This window comes from Astyanax mexicanus, chromosome 3 (genome assembly GCF_023375975.1).
Source record: "Astyanax mexicanus isolate ESR-SI-001 chromosome 3, AstMex3_surface, whole genome shotgun sequence".
Classification (NCBI taxonomy): Eukaryota; Metazoa; Chordata; class Actinopteri; order Characiformes; family Acestrorhamphidae; genus Astyanax; species Astyanax mexicanus.
The window spans coordinates 27,951,137-27,967,971 of NC_064410.1; the positions used below are offsets into that span (position 1 = coordinate 27,951,137).

The following is a 16,835-nucleotide window of genomic DNA, read 5'->3' on the forward strand; positions in this document are numbered from 1 at the left end:
ATATTCATGACCATGTTTCTTACCGAGCTTCAAGAACTGAGCCAAAGTATTTCACAAGTTTAAAAACAGACTACTCAATTATTGTTAAAAGCAAATCAGCGCAGTGGTTCTTGGCTGGCAGCGGGTAAGACTTGCTGTTCTTTCATATTTCACGGCTATTATTTTTTAAAAGAGAAAACAATACACAATCGCTCTTCGCACTGACGCTCCTTCACTGCTGAATATGGCAAACCAAGTGCCAAACCAAGAGAAATACAACACCAGGCCAATACTATCAAATATGGTCCACTCAAAACCCCAAGCCATTATCAAGCCATCCTGCCATCTATGAAATGAAGACTGTCAGCTGAACTCTCAGAGAGAGGTCAGGGTCAGCTCCAGCACTGTACAAGTTCAGCCTGAGGAATCAGCTAAAGAAATCCCCACAGAACAAAATAAAAAATACTGAAATTCACATTCTGTCACTCACAAAGTTTCAATATACACTTGCTGGAAATAAGAATAGCTGCAACCAGGAGAAATCAAACAACAGGAATGAAACTTGGTGGGTATTCATGCCACAATGTCTTTAGTCACAATTTAGTCTTTTACTTATTATAAGTTTTGTTTCTAGTTTTAATTGATGAAATGATGAAAACAAACAAAATTATCTTTTGTTAATATTTATTAAAACAATATCCTTTAAGTTTTGTTACATTTCAGTTATGCTAACATTAAAATGCAACTGATCTATAAATATGAGACAAATAGAGTTTCTGAAATTATACTATACTAATGATCTCTCGACAACAATATAATATATTCCTTACAATTTCCTTATTTGTCAGTGTTTGACATTTTCATTTCATTTTTATTAGTTAACAAAAAGCTTTTCTTTCTTTTTAGTTCTTGGCTCATTTTCCTCATGAGAAATTGATCATCAACAAATATTTTTCATCATACTTTTCATTAATAAAATGAACACAGGTGTGAAGACACACTGTGGTCAGCCTGCATCACACATCCACAAGGCCTGGTTTCATAATGTGGGGTGCAATTTGAGGCAAAATGATGCCTGATCATTTTTGGTCTTTACTGCAAGCACTTTAACAGCCCAACGTTACATTAAAATGAGCACCTAAAATCCATGCTCCTACTTTAATGCTCTATTCCAACAGGACAATGCAGGACAATCCACATACTGCCTTTTGTCTCAAGAAAGAGGTTATGTCATGGCCAGCCACATCACCAGACTTCATCCCTGACCACAAAATCTGCAGGAACTGCTGCACAAATATATAAACTACATGAAATGGCTTGTCGGGTGGGGGGCTTCAGTTTAAACCTCTATAACTCCATGCTGAAACGTCTGGCATGTTGCTTTACAAATACACTGCACACTTAAAAATAAGTAAATAAATCAATTAATAAGTAAATGTTCAATCATTTTTCATTAAATCTGGTTTATCTTTTTTCAAATAGCACTGAAATCAGACACTTTCTTCTGGGTGCAACTATTTTTGCTACTATTTCTTTGAAAAAAGTGCAAATATACCAAGAAACGACTATACTTTTCAAAATCAACTATTACACTTCTTTCTGCCACAAATCCTCTCTGAGTCAGCCTGAGATATTAATGCAAACTGCTGCTAATCTTCAGTAGGCCATTCAGCCAGTGAAGCAGATTTGTGGAGGAGCATTTAGAGAGGTGCAAAAAAGTTTAGTGCCACATTCAATCCACAGAGAAAATGAAACTTAAACAGTATTAAAATGAAAAACACGGGCAACGTTTATTAGGAATTTAATAGGTCAGAGACCCTTTTCAACACTGAGGCCTTTTATTCACTCCACAAGCCATGCTCGGTGTTGCTATACAAAACCATTTTAAAAGCTTTTTTAATGAACCATACACAGCAGATTCTCAGTCATAGAAAAGCACCATTTAAGTGGTCAAATGTTTCTTCAAGTTGTCAAGGTTGTGTATATAAATATATATATAGAACACTTTTACAGTAACACTTCACTCTAGTGCACCTACGCAAGCCTTTCATGACAACTTACGTAAATCAATAAACACGTGACTTTTTTCAACAAGAGTTAGCTGTCATTAAAGCTGTTTTTGTCAATGTCTCTGTCTTTTACCCCTGAAAGTTTAATGACTACTCATGCTTGATAAAATAAACCTTTATAAATGTTTATGTAGATTTAAATCAGTTACCATAAAAAGCCTACATACACTACATGTGCGAAGTGTTACCACCTTTTCAAAAGATAAGTGCATGCTGTTGATATTTCTTCTCACCTTCTCACTGAGTTTTTTTTGGTGTACATATAATGTACATATATATTTGACCTCTGTTGGCAATAAAAAAAAACACATAAAAATCATTTTCACAAGGTGATTTAGTAAGTAAAAGCTTTTAAGTTGGACTTGAAGGCAGCAATACTAAATACCAATAATATAATTAGAAACATTCATCCATTGTCGATACCTTCTTTATCTGTCAGGGTCGCGTGGGTACTGGAGCCTATCCCAGCCAGCATTGGGCGGAAGGCAGTATACACCCTGGACAGGCCGCCGATGCATCGCAGATAATTACTGTAGGAACATTGTTAACTATGCATTTGAAATGAACCCACAGTGTCTGTAGTCTAATCAAACATTTTTTTGATTCCTGGCACATCCTTTTATAATAAAAAATAACACAAATTCTAAATCAAAATAAATGTGGTTCGTGCAAAAGTTTGGATACCCTAAGCTTGGCAAGGCTGGATAAAAAAAAAATGGTTTCTGCACAGAATTGACCTTGATAGGCCTCCAGCACTGTGCATTTATATGCAGCAAAATGATAATTTCTAAGTTAAGTAAACTGTTTCTTTACCCAGAAAGAAAAAGCTACTGTCAAGCATAAAAGTGCAAAGATTCAAGGACATCTGATCCCTCTATCGTTTGTCTGAACCAATAGCTATCATTTTCTGGGTCAGAAAGAAAGCAAAAAGAACAAAAGGAAAGGCACTACTGGGAACTCTGCCATGGGTTCAGTCTGTGCTCCTCCACCCAGTCTTTCTTTGGCTTTGAGGTGCACGCATGCTCTTGGATCCACACCTTGCTCACAGATGTTAGCAAAGCCTTTTTTTTTTTACTTAACCAGCTTAAACAATACGGTTTACATTACCTGAAACGCTTGCCTTTGCAAGTGTGTATAAGCAGGCAGCCTTGCATGTCGCTTCAATGCACAAAAGCTCTGTGGCCTCTATTTATTTATTTATTTATTCAATCCAGGCCTTTTTTACTTGCCAGGAGCGCTGCATGCTGTGCAGTTGGCACTGCGCTTAGCAGTTCTCTTTTGTTCAAACATATTTCCAACTTCTTGAGCAATCTTTGCATTGGGCGTGTTTTTTTGTTTTTTTTTTCGTTAACTTCTGGGCAGCGCTTTGCAGTTATCTCAGCAAGAGGTAATACTGATAGATAATAACAATAGGCAAAATATGGATATCTCAGCTTTCTCTGAACTCAACAATAAAGGTCCTCTCAAATTCATACACACTTTATCTACAGGGACATGCTAAGCCTAGTTAATGTTGTACAGAAGGGTACACACAATGGTGGTGTGTGACAACAAAGCCTTGGTACATAGAATGTTAATACAGTGTTAACATGCTGTAGGTAGGAATGCCCCAAAATGAACATTTTGGCTGAATCTAAATAAAAACTAAAAGGCATTTAGTTTTTTTTTTTTTTTTTTGCTTTAATTAAATTTGCCACTTTTTAACATTGAATAACATTGCCTTGCTTTTCAATAAAAATTAATTACAATACTAAAATTTAAATATATTTAATGAAAAGCTAACATTTTTAATATCCTAGCAGATGTATCAGCAAAGCACAGTACATGTACCTTAGCAGTGCTATCCTTATTAATGAATTTATTTTAGCAGTGCAATTTTGGTAAAACATTTAGCCAGCTAGCTCAGCAGTGCAACGTATTTATACATTTAGCTTATAATTTAGAGCTATAATTATTAAATAATTTTCTAAACATTTACACACATTTAGCTTGCTAGCTAGCTAGGGTTAGGTTACCTCAGCAGTGCTATTTTGTTCATTACCTCAGAAATCCCATTCTAATAATAAATAAAATACTTAAAAAGTGTCAACAACAAACAGTCAGTTTGTAAAAAAATAGTAAACTATAATACCAAGCAGATAAGTGACCGGTTTATTGTGTTAAGTGAAAGAGTTTTATGGAAGTAGAAATAAAACAAGTCCTTCTTTAGTATAAATTATTTTCTTTTCACTTCTACAGTAAAATTGTTATTTGCCATTTTTGCATATATATATATATATTTGTTACCAAACATTCTGTGCATCCCTAGCTTCAATATGTTTAAAAGCTGCTGATAGTTAAAGAGCCACTAAACCCTAAACCATATATTTTATTTTCATTTATAGCTAAAATGTGTTCCTTTGATGTAATGAAACCAGTCCTGCTTAAAATTTTTAGAAACATTTAATAACCTTTTAAAAACACTTTTATTGTGTTAATTTCCACGTCTGCAGTGCCCTCTCAAGTTGAAGATGAAGTTTACATGTACTTTGGTACGTAGACACTCACAAATAAGCATATCAGACTTACCATTATCAGAGGCACACTTTTGCTGCTGCAGCTCAGCCAATCAGCTCTCCTTCCTGCCCGACTCTAAACCATACATCACAGAGTGCCCCTCCAAACTATCCCTTCCATTTTTTTATTATTGTTATTATTATTTATTTTTTTTTTTTGCATTTTTCAAATTTGATCTGAGGGTGAGGTAAGCTAAAATCAGGGGGTTTAGTTACCCTTTAAGGGGGTTATTCTTTTTTTTAATCCTTCTTTGTACTGAGTAAGACAGACAATTTTAAATGCTTATACAGGTGGCTAGTAGTAATTACATCCCTGCAGACCATATATACATATATAAAATAATTTATATGAAACTTCAGGACCCATTAAAATAAATGATGAAGATAACTCCACATCATATATTTTTTCTCCCAACAGAATTGAGTTAGGTGCTGTATTTTTATGGCATTTAAGTAAAAAAAAATCTTTAAAAAGCGTAAACTGAAAGAACTATAAACTGATATCATTTGTAATAAATCAGCTCATACTTAAGCTGTTACATCAACTCCGGTGCCACAGAAGGCTGTCTGGCTCCTAGTCAGCACTTCTAGCCATGGTTGCGCTAACGACAGCTTGTAGGTAACTACAGGGGGCTGACATCACAACGCTCCCAATGCCAACCAATCAACACTGAGGTGGAGCCATGATAGGGTGGGGCCTGCAAATCATTCCATACACCCCTAAAGAGCATTAAAGAGGGGTTTAGCAGTCTGTAATGAGTCTGTGCACGCTCTGAGCAGGGTTTAGTTCATTCCCCTACAGGGGGCCACACCAAACGAGACCCACAGCCTCCATTTTAAGCCCAGAGCGAGCGGCAGAGCTCGGCCAGCCAAATACACCAGATTAATTCCGACCTGTGTAAATATAGTGCACTCGTGTGCACTTAGTGGCTTCAGGATTAGCGTTTTAAGAGCCAGCATATGGACGTGGATCATATTCTGGAATTTCCATACAGAGCGCTCACTCCTCTTTCTTTTGCGCTCGCTTCTTTGTTTTTGTTTTTCCTTCCTGCAACAGTGTCAAATATAAGGGACTAATGGAGGTTTTCCATCCGCAAGACAATCGAGGTCCGACGGCACTCGCACCACATTTGGAATGAAAACAAAAGACACTGTTAATCAAACGATGATGGTTATGTGGAAAAATAGTCTGTATTTTACATCAAGCCTTAGAGCCCCGAACATTCAGCAAAATATGGAATGTAGACAAAAAAAAACAAGAACTGTGCAAGTTTTGTACATTACAAAGCTTTTTTTTTTTTTTTTTTTTAAACAGTGGACCACATCATGTTCACATTTCACAGCCGTGACCCCTTCAGCGAATTACAGTGCAGTAAACTATAAATCATTCATTAAGAAAAAAACGAAAGGACCTTGGATTCCTTTAACAGACTCTATTAGAAACCAACAGAAACTTATCACTAAATTTAGTTAATGCAGTTGTCTGGACAACGTCCATTTCACTGATGCGAGATAATTGGTGGTCAGGAAGAAAAATGTCTGGTCAGTAGTAAAATGTATCTGATCCGAACTCAACACACACCGCTGTATGAATGCAGACCCAGAAGTTCATGGTAACACAACCCAATACCATTGAGTGGAACAGAACAGTACAGATTACACAATCAGCTCTATCTTAAAACAGTAACAGAGCTCAGCGTTTTTTTTTTGCCGCAGACATTCCTGTGCACTCATGGGTGCACTTCTTGAACACTGTTACCCTATTATCAAACTCATTAAAAATCAGTCTCCCGGTTTTATATCTAGCGGTATTGTTAGCGCGAGGGTCACGCTACAGCTCTCTCGCACAAACATGAAGCCATGCAGTACGGCTGTTACTAACTCTAGAATTGACTGAGAATTCTGACTATGCTAAAAACACTGGATCCAAAAACACAGACAGATCTTCAATCCCAAGCCAGCCCAAATACACATGCCCTGGAAGCTGCACTGAAATAGCACATTCTTCACTGGCATTTTATACATGTTTCAGCAAGGTTTTATACGGACTGTTGGGACAGGAAAAATAAAGGAAAAATATCATCTACATCTGCAGAACATATTTTAGGTCTTAATGTTTTTAAAACAATTCTAGTTTCCACTGCAAGCTCTCAATTTCTGGATTTAAGTCAGGAAGATTTAGCAAACTGGTGAAAACTATCATCACATAATTCATCCATCTATGGCTTGATAACAGTTCAACAATGTTCGTACAGGCTAGATGATTCTGTTGGTTGTTTTTCACATCTTCAGTCCCTTCTTTTTTAAATCAGCTTTGGCCTCTTTTATCTGTGCCTGAAGCTCTTTGGCTGCCTCCTCGCAGTCATTGAAGGTGGCGACTCTATAGCCGACTGTTGCCAGTGAGTAGCATCCAAACACCACCAGAAGGTAGACAGGCATTGGCCAGGCCACTTCCTTGTACACTGCTGGCAACTGCAAGTCCAGGAGGTCAAATGTGACCAGTCCCCATGCAATCCCGATCAGCGACACGCCCAGAAGCCACTGCAGAAGTTTGGTCATGTTGAAAGATCAGGATAACCTAGAGACCAAAGAACAAACAGACAGCAAACCAACAGAGTTAGATGAGAATTTACATGTGTTAGCCTTTCTTATATACTTCATGTGACAATTAACATTAAATATGTAATTACTTTTTGTATCAATTCACACAAAATATCCTAAAATAAAGGTGCAAGAGTGCTACAAACAAGTAAAAGCAATCGCTCAAAACTTTCCAAAACCATTATAAGGCAAGATAAAAATTAGCATAAAAAATTATTTATTATGGATTACACTTTATTTATTTATGGTCTGTCACAGAAATTATTTATATTATTGACTTATTGTACAATATATGGACTTAATCTCAATCATTTTTGCTAACTTCAATGTCGCCAATTGTGTTTATTTAAGAATGTGTGCTCTAGGAATTGCATAAAGTTGTACAAAAGCAGTGTGTAAGACTGGTGGAGGAGAACATGCCAAGATGGAAGAAAACTGTGATTAAAAACCAGGGTTATTCCACCAAATATTAATTTCTGAACTCTTACCAACTTTATAAATATAAACTTGGTTTCTTTGCATTATTTGCGGTCTGAAAGCTCTGCATCTTTTTTGTTATTTCCGCCATTTCTCATTTTCTCCAAATAAATGCTCTAAATGACAATATTTTTATTTGGAATTTGGGAGAAATGTTGTCTGTAGTTTATAGAATAAAACAACAATGTTCATTTTACTCAAACATATAACTATAAATAGCAAAATCAGAGAAACTGATTTAGAAACTGAAGTGGTCTAATTTTTTTACAGAGCTATTGTTTTTTTATTATATTTATGTTTTATTTATTTAGGATATTTAAGCATTTTTAAATACAATTCTTAATGTAATGTTTGAATGTTCTAATAATACTAGAAGTAAAAATAATATGCAATTGTTTTATATTGATGCTATTTTATTATCTGTATATCAGTGGCATTAATTTATCTTAAAATGCCAGTGAGACGATAATATCGCACTGATTTCTGAGACAATAAATCACCCAAAATATGGTTATCATGACAGGCTTATTTATCCCCTCTCAAGTTTGTAGCTAGCATTACTTAGTTATAAGCATTTAACCTGTTAACTAACTACACATATTATATCCAAATTGGAGAGATCCCCGTTGAAACTGATATTAACAACCCATAGAATTTCAATATTCCATGCAAGAGGTATTTTTATCTATCAGTATCTCCTTTAATAGAGAAATATTTCTAATTCTCACAGTAACGTTACTCGCTGACAGTGTGAGTAGTTAGCCGCTGGGCTAACTGTTTAATCAGCTCCCGCGCTGAATAAAGCGCTAAATAAATCACAGATCTGACCCGGCTGTTTAACACACAGCAGGGTAAAGATATTTACTGACAGTAAAAACACACAGAGACGTGTACATGTAATCTCCGGTCTTTATAAACGCCTGTTATTTATCTTACCTCTCAGCCAGCTCACCACTTCAGAGCGCGCGCACAGCAATGACGCCTTTAGCTCGCTGAGGCTGCTGGGAGTTGTAGTTCACCGCTGTAGTTCGAGACGAGTCTGACCGCAGAGCGCAGATTCACTCCAGCAGACCAGCGGCACCGAGAGCACAGTCCAGAGTGATTGTGCTCTACAGACAGCGACTGTTCACGGTCTGATTACTGATCGCTTGTGTATATCAGCATGTGTACAGTCACTCAAAAAGAGTAATTAATTTAAATAAAATATCAGATTCAGTTTAAGCTTGTGTAAATTAGTTTTATTCCTCCTTTGCTTTCAACCTAGAGGTTAAAGTCAAGGATAGGTCAGAATATTTTTATGGAGCTTAAAAGATTAAACTAGTATTTAAATTTGTATTTTTTTTTATATTTCAATTAAATTTGACTTAAAACACTTAAATATTTAATGTAAATATAATACTAATATTTTTGTGTGTGTGTCTTGTCATTGTGAGGTGGTAAAATGTGCTGTTAAAAAAAAAAAAAAATCAGATTTTTTTTTATCTGATCCATAAATCAGAAATACAAATTTAGGCCAGAGGTAAGAAAAATCCAGAAAGATTTGTTGCCTATGGGTAACAGCTAATAGCGGTTTTAATGGGGAAGTAAATTTAATTCACATATCGTCGCTGTCCAATGAAAAACACTTATCTCCAAAACAGCAACTTTACAGGAGAGGGAAAAAACCTTGTAAACTTTCAATGGAAGTCAATGTAAAAACAGTTTATTTCAAGTAATTTTGAAGAGTTTCTATTGGTCCGTTCATCAAGAAATTTTGACACAGTGTAAAAGACAGTTTGTCTGTTCAAATTATGTACTAAACTGAAAATCGACAAAAACGGAGATAAGTGTTTTTCATAGGACAGCAACGATATACAAAATGCAGAATCAAATATTCATATGTCAGCTTTTAGCTGCCATATATTATGTGCAAATAATAATTTCAGTCAATTAAGCCATTATGTTCTTATGGGGTGTTTACATAGCTAACCCTTTAGCTTAACAGCTTACCAAGCTAGACTAAATACACTAAAGTTTGTATAAGAATTACACTGTAAATGTCTAAATAAATAAAGTTTGTTTTAGACTACAAAGGTAATTCCAAGGATTTTGCTTAATTCAGAGATAGCTATCATCAGCTATGTCTAGCTGCTAACATAGCTTACTCTGGCTACATAAGCTAAGCTAAGCTTATGTGCGAGTAAGTGTGTTTTTTACAATGAATGTCTGAAAGCATACAGTCTAAAGTTTCCTTAAACTTAAAATATGGTGTTAGCCAAATACTGGGTATTAAAAATATATCAACAGCCAAAATATGAATTAGCCTAACACTTCTTAAGATAAAGCAAAGAAAGGAAATATAACCTAGAACAGCTGCTGGAGTCAAGCTGCAGCGCCGTGGCTCTGCAGTCAGATATCATTATATGCTGTACTGTATGAGAAACAGGAAAGATAAGATAAATAAGAACATTTCAAAAACTACACTTCATAACCTGGTATAATTCTTTACTGAGACAGAATCCAATTATTTGCCATCAGGAAGTATTTCTGAAAAGCTGTATCCTGCTAGCCTGCCTAGCCTGTTAGTGCTAAAGGGTAAACTTTGATTCATCACATTTTCTCAGTTTGGAAAAGTATTATGTAGGATTTATGTGGGAAGCGTCGTACTTATCAGTAACCTGTACTTATTTTGATGTAATTTTAGTGAAATTCCAGTGCTGAGCACTTCTTTTCTGATTTCCTCAGTGTCAGCTCGGTCCAGGATCTTTGCAGGGGTACATCCGTCCATTCAGTGCTGAGGATGGCGAGGCCTCGACGGGCAGCAGAGGCCGTGACCTGAGTGACGTCCACAAGCAAACTTGATACTCCGCGGGCAACGACTGCCAGCCCCCAACACGTAAACAAAGTCTAGACAAATGCTGGGTTATTCTGGGTGATGTTTATATTTGTGAGAAACCTTTCTTAATGTGCCAGCTCAGCTAGATAACGAGAAACAGATTCAAATACGGTCACCAGTAAAACAGCACGTTTGTATTTTAAACTTTAGTATGCCTAATACAGTTTATCCAAGTAACCAGACTAGTATAAATACGCTTAAATCTATGGAAACTCATTTCCACCTCAAAAATAAGGGTCCTACACTAAGTTATTCAAATAAGTCATCAATTATAAGATACTAAGTCATAATTATGAGACACTAAGGCATTATTTTGATATATTAAGTCATATAAATGAGATTTTAAGTCATAATTATGAGATACTAAGGTATTATTTTGAAATAAGTCTTAATTATGAGATCATGAGATATTAAGGCATTATTTTGAGATACTAAGTCATAATCATAACATAAGACATCTCATATTTATGACTTAGTATGTCATTATTATGACCTAGTATCTCAAAACAATGCTATAGTATCTCATAATAATGAGTAATATCTCATAATTATGACTTAGCCTTTCATCATTCTCATCACACTTGGAAAAATTAATGTCCTTCACTAAGTCAAAATTATGAAAGGCAAAGTCATAATTATGTGGTAGTTACTTGTAATTATGACTTAGTATCTCATAATTATGAGTAGTTACCTCATAATTTTAAGTAACTACCACATAATTATGACTTTGCCTTTCATAATTTTGACTTAGTGAAGGACATTTATTTTTCCAAGTGGCGTAAATGGGCTTCCATATAAACTAGTGTGGAAGTTTTAAGTATTTTTTACAGTACAGCTAGGCTAAATGTGTGTTCAGTTAGAGGAAAAGCTACGAAGGGGCGTAGCTGGTTTAACACTGGAAAATAAGTTTGTTATAACATCATTTTTTTTTAAATCATATAATGATTTACACAAATGTGATTAAATAGCATCCATGCTAACAACACGGAGTATATTAGAGATACTGTAGTGATAACATATTGATAGAATTATTATTATTATTCTGTTAAATAAATATGTTAAACCCATTTTATTTAAAATTGCAGGATTCTGTTTATCTCTCCAGCTCTATTCAGTTCTAATTGTATGATTCTCTGACATCAGTTTGCAGTAGCTCTTGTATCAGCACCAATAGCAGCACCATGATTGCTCAGGCAACCCTAAAGCCAGAAAAAGGTACAGGAATCTACCAAACACCCTGTTTTTTTGTGTTTATTTAATGAACAAATGTGGCTTTGCAGAAATGGTAGCAGAAGCACATTGATGCCATTTATTATAATATTTTGTCCGCACCCCACTTAGGAACACTACTACTTTCAGTTAACAAAAAAATAAATAAATAAAAGCACTGCAGCACAAAATGAACCAAAGTGTACTACTAATCTTTACATGTAATCTAAAAGTAAAAAAATTATAGTGTGTTTTATAAAATAAATACAGTATTGCAAAATAAAATATGACAATACTTTGATGTATCATTTTTTTTATTTTCATGCCTAATCATTTGAACTGAATTGGTAAATAAAAAAAAATAATAATAATAAATACATACATATAAAAAAAGAGAATTGATTTTTCTCTAGAATACTTCCCAGTGCCTTATAAGGATGAATATGTTTAGGTAATAGGGTTATCTAAGTAAAGTACCTTTTTTATTATCGTTAGGACTTTTAACCTTTGTTAATTGTTTTTATTTAAATATTACATTATATTTAGTTGTATCTTGGACAATGTAACATAATTTGGATCTGGCAGTTGTTCTGTACATTGTATAAAAAATTCTAAATGAATGGACCAATAGAAATGTTCAAAAATTATTTGGAATAAATTGTCTTTATGCCTTGATGTCCATTAAAAGTTCCCCTGTCTCTTGTAAAGATGACATTTTGGAAATATGAAGTTTTTGTCTGACAGCAACATTAAACAGCATACAAATCAAGCAGCATCACAATAAAGAAAACTTCTCTTATTATGTAATAACCAATATTCATAATTCCATACCAAAACCTAGTCTCAAGCAGTCTTATAATTATTTTTTTTTCTCAGTATGTGTGCTCTAATGTGCTCAGTGTTCACACTTGGGTTAAGTGAGGAGGAAGGCATGAAGTTCTTAACTCACTCCTCGGGGTATATTATGGTTTGCTTCTTTGCTTGTGGGTGTATTTGTATATATATGTGTGTGTGCTGTGCCGAGGCGAGTTGGCCCGCTTGCAGTGTGCACGCTTGCCAGCGCTGTGTTCTTAAAGCTCAGGAAACCTGCGCTCCAGCAGAGAGCGTCTGGCTCACACAGCAGAACAGCCTGCCCTGAGATGGGGGGTCCCTGGGGAATGGTGGGGGTGGAGGATAGGGGGAACAGAAAGATGGAGCGAGGGAGGTGGAGGAAGCAGAGTTGAAGAGTTAGCTATGAGCAAGTCAGAAGTGTTAGGAGAGGCTGAAGGAGAAAGGTTGAGTGTGTGGAGGAGAGCTATTTTGGGGGAGATAGAGGGAGAATAAAAGAGCAGAGCAGAAAATAGACATATTTTAGCCAAGGGAAGCTTCAGTTTTAAGAGAAATGATAAGAGTTATATAAAACTTCAGAATAAAGGCCTTTTACTGATGAACTGCAGTCCAACATCAGTCAACTTCATACGGCATAGATCTGAAAAACACTCTCTTTATAACTTTTAAGTGATAGTTTGGCAGAAAATCAGAAAATCAAGTTAGAAAACTTTCTGATAAAAGGTGTGATTGCTGGAAAGACAAACCAAAACCCTATGTTTGGAAAAAATATACCTCCAGGAAGATTGAGCAGACTCTCTGTGGTGGTGCACTATTCTACTGTGCGGCAACACCAGCACAAATATGACCTTCGTGAAAGAAGAATACTTAAAAAAGAAAACATTTTGTGAGTCCGCAGACTCATTATTTCCATATCATGTGTTGCAGGGCTGTAATGATTAGTCAACATAAAAAAACTGACTCTGGATTTCTGTGTCAACTAACTGTGTAACTGCACCTTACTGCAAAAAGTGATTGGTCAGAAAGACAATGGAGAAGGAGTAAGTGCTGCTCACTCACCGGGTCACACAAGTACTGTACATTTGAGTCATTCATTTAATTTTCTCTGTGATGCTTAAGTCTCATGTTATGACAGAGACTGGATGACAGGGTGACATTCGCAGGTATGCAGACTTGAGCAGGTGAGGTAAAACATGCATTGGAACAGGAGCCGTGCTCCCATGAAGCAGTGATTGATAGTAATTGAGGGGATGGCAGATACAGTCATTGACTAATTAACTAATCGAAATAATAGTCTCCACATTAGTCAACTACTAAAATAATCATTAGTTCAGCCGTAGTGGACTGATGGAATTAATATAGAGACTGTTTGGCTGCAGTGAGCAAAGGTATTTATGGAAAAGCCTGGCCCAGATCAAGTTACTTTAAAATCATACTTAAATATAATTTGCTATTAGTGTTTCAATCTATACTTTATGAAAAATGTTTCTTTTCACACATTGACCTGAACCATAGATATGAAATACAATATGTGAACATAAAATTATTAGGAAACCTACCCAAATCCCAGTATGTTTGTTCACATATAGTGTATCAGGTGTATCATGTAAACCTGTTGTATATATGTATTTTAAAGTACCAGAATGTTGCACCAATTTTAAATTGGCAGTGAGTAAATATAAAAAAACACTTGAATGTCCTTAATGTTTTTATGCAAATTGCCAGCTATTTTTTTTACACTGTTCCTGAGATGGGTAACACATTTCCTTTAGTCTTTAATGTGGTTGCTAAAAATAATTAAAAATGATAAATAATATAAAATAATATCCTGTACCTGTCTATAATCTAAACAAATCTGTCCCTAAAATAGCCAATAAGCTTTCTGTTTACACTGCAAGAGGAGGAGGATCAATTTAAAAAGAACTACAAAGGAAGCCCCCCTGAATGTGAAGATCTGTGTAAGCGCAGTAGCCGGAAAAAGTTAAAATATCATGTTTTTGTTCAATATTATTTATAAACTTGTGAGATTTTTTTGGCAGATGTCATAATGATTTAAAATATTTTTAAACAGTAATTTGACCTTCAGTTTCAACTATTTTGGTCTCTCTCATTTACAGAGATTGGTAATGGTCCTACTGAGTAAACACACTTACCGGTACCAAAAATTGTTAGCTGCGATGTCACACACGATGCCCAAAAATTGGATATACCTGATCAAGGACCACAATTAAAAAAATGATTCAAATCTGAACAGAAAATATCTTATTTAACATGTCTAAACTGCCCAGAAAAAAAATCAGATCTGTGTCACATTAAGGCAAAGAAAATCTGATTTGAGTCAGTTCAGCTTGGTAACGAGAATGTAGCCCGAGTAGCACAGCAGCTGTGGAATCCCTCTTTAGCTAGGAACTGTCTAATCAGAGTCAGAGAATATAAGCTTTCACTCATTTTTAGCAACATTAGCTTCAGCGTGAAATTGTAAAACCTGCTCCAGCTTTAAAGGGGTGGGCAGAGAGGAATAGGAGTGTGTAGGGTAGTGTGTGGGGTGGGGTGGGGGAGGAGGAGGAGGAGTGGTGTTGAATAGAGGAGCTACAGGTGCAGACTGAACAGCAGATGACCTTAATGGTACGTTAAATCCAGATGCTTAAGCAGACTTAACATCAATCCCCTGCCACCACCCTCAGCGCAGAGAGACGTACACAGTCTGTGTGTGTGTGTGTGTGTGTGTCTGAGGGACTGACTGTGTGTGTTTAAGTGTCTACCTCAGACTGATCAGTATTAGTGTTGACAGTAGCAGAGTGGAGCAGAGTGGAGCCACAACAGTTTAGTAGGAAAATGAAGCAAGAGGCGCATCCTGACAGCAGCGCGTGGGAAAGGGTGTCCGGGATGAGACTAGCCAAAATATCATTTAAAGGGAACAATGTTAAAATGTGTGTGTGTGTGTGTGTGTATATATGAGGGAGACGGAGAGGGAGAGAACCAGAACAATAGCACTTGGCTCACAAACAGGAACCCTCTGTTTCCTGAGCCAGATACTCCAGGCTACTCTGTGTTTTTTGCTTATGCACACACACACACACACAGTTTGTGGAGAAATTCTGTGTGCGATTCCAAGAAAATATGAACTATCTTCCTGTAAAGGTTGTGTCAGGCTGGCCTGTGTGTGTGTGGCCATATAAATTTAGCTCTGTGTGGAATCCTGGGACATTTTAAATGATGATGATTTAGTTTGTATTTTTGTTTGTCTGTTTATTTTGGTTCAGATTTTTACAGTTTTTTCTTGACCATAGTAATCAGTCACTCGAACCTCAGCGCCTCTGCACAGACTGATATGCACTATCCAGATATCAGCTTGACCAATCCTTGTGGAAATTATTAAATTAAAGTATTGAATATGACTCCATATATATATATATAGAGCATATCTATACATTACATTACATTACATTACATTTGGCAGACGCTTTTGTCCAAAGCGACTTACAATATTGAAGTGCAAATAATAGAAGAGGTTAAGTACAAAAATAATAGAAGTTAAAAATAAAGCATCTATAGATAGGGCCTTAAGGAGGTCAGAGGGAAATAATGGGATAGAGGAGTAGAGAAGAGGAAGAAGGAGATGAGGTTAGAATTAGTTAGTTTGTTAGAGGTGTTAAGAGAGTAAGTGCTCTTTGAAGAGCTCTGTCTTCAGGAGTTTCTTAAAGATAGCGAGAGATTCTCCTGATCTGGTAGTGGAAGGTAGTTTGTTCCACCATTGGGGAACTCTGTATGAGAACAGTCTGGATTGCTTTGTGTGAGTGTTTGGCAAAGCGAGGCGACGTTCATTGGAGGAGCGCAGCATACAAACGTATACAAACTATACAAACGTATTGGCATCATGCAGGTGTAGGATATTACCGGTTTGATATTGGGGGACACATTTGCTAATATAAATCAGCTTTGTGGAATTTGTGGGATTATTTTTAATCACAAATAAATAAAATACGTTTTTTCTGTACTTCTGGTTATTATTAGATTAATCCTAATTAAACTAAAGCTCCCTTTACAATCTGAATATGTTGCTCCACATTACATTTAACATTTGTTAGAAAAAACTGTGCATGAAATGTCCCAATTATATACATATATGACAAAAACTTATTAGTTATCACTTTTTTATTTTATTATTATTATTATTATTATTATTATTATTATTATTTGTCAATTCTGTACTGAAAGCACTTCTTACGTTGGGGTCCTTTT

The 16,835-nt window shown here is 35.8% G+C and overlaps 1 protein-coding gene across 1 annotated transcript; it reads right to left on the reverse strand.

The window, feature by feature from the left end:
- Positions 1–5,769: 5,769 nt before the first annotated feature.
- dpm3 (dolichyl-phosphate mannosyltransferase subunit 3, regulatory) lies at positions 5,770–8,723 on the reverse strand. Its single transcript, XM_007230555.3, has 2 exons — positions 8,618–8,723; positions 5,770–7,181 (listed from the first exon to the last, which is right to left on the reverse strand). Exon 2 carries the CDS (start codon positions 7,160–7,162, stop codon positions 6,884–6,886), a length of 279 nt encoding a protein of 92 aa, XP_007230617.2. The 5' UTR covers positions 7,163–7,181; positions 8,618–8,723; the 3' UTR covers positions 5,770–6,883.
- Between the last annotated feature and the right edge of the window lie 8,112 nt (positions 8,724–16,835).

What these genes read in the sequence shown, in the direction of transcription:
- dpm3 (XM_007230555.3), bottom strand. Translation starts at nt 7,162, where the DNA reads ATGACCAAACTTCTGCAGTGGCTTCTGGGCGTGTCGCTGATCGGGATT.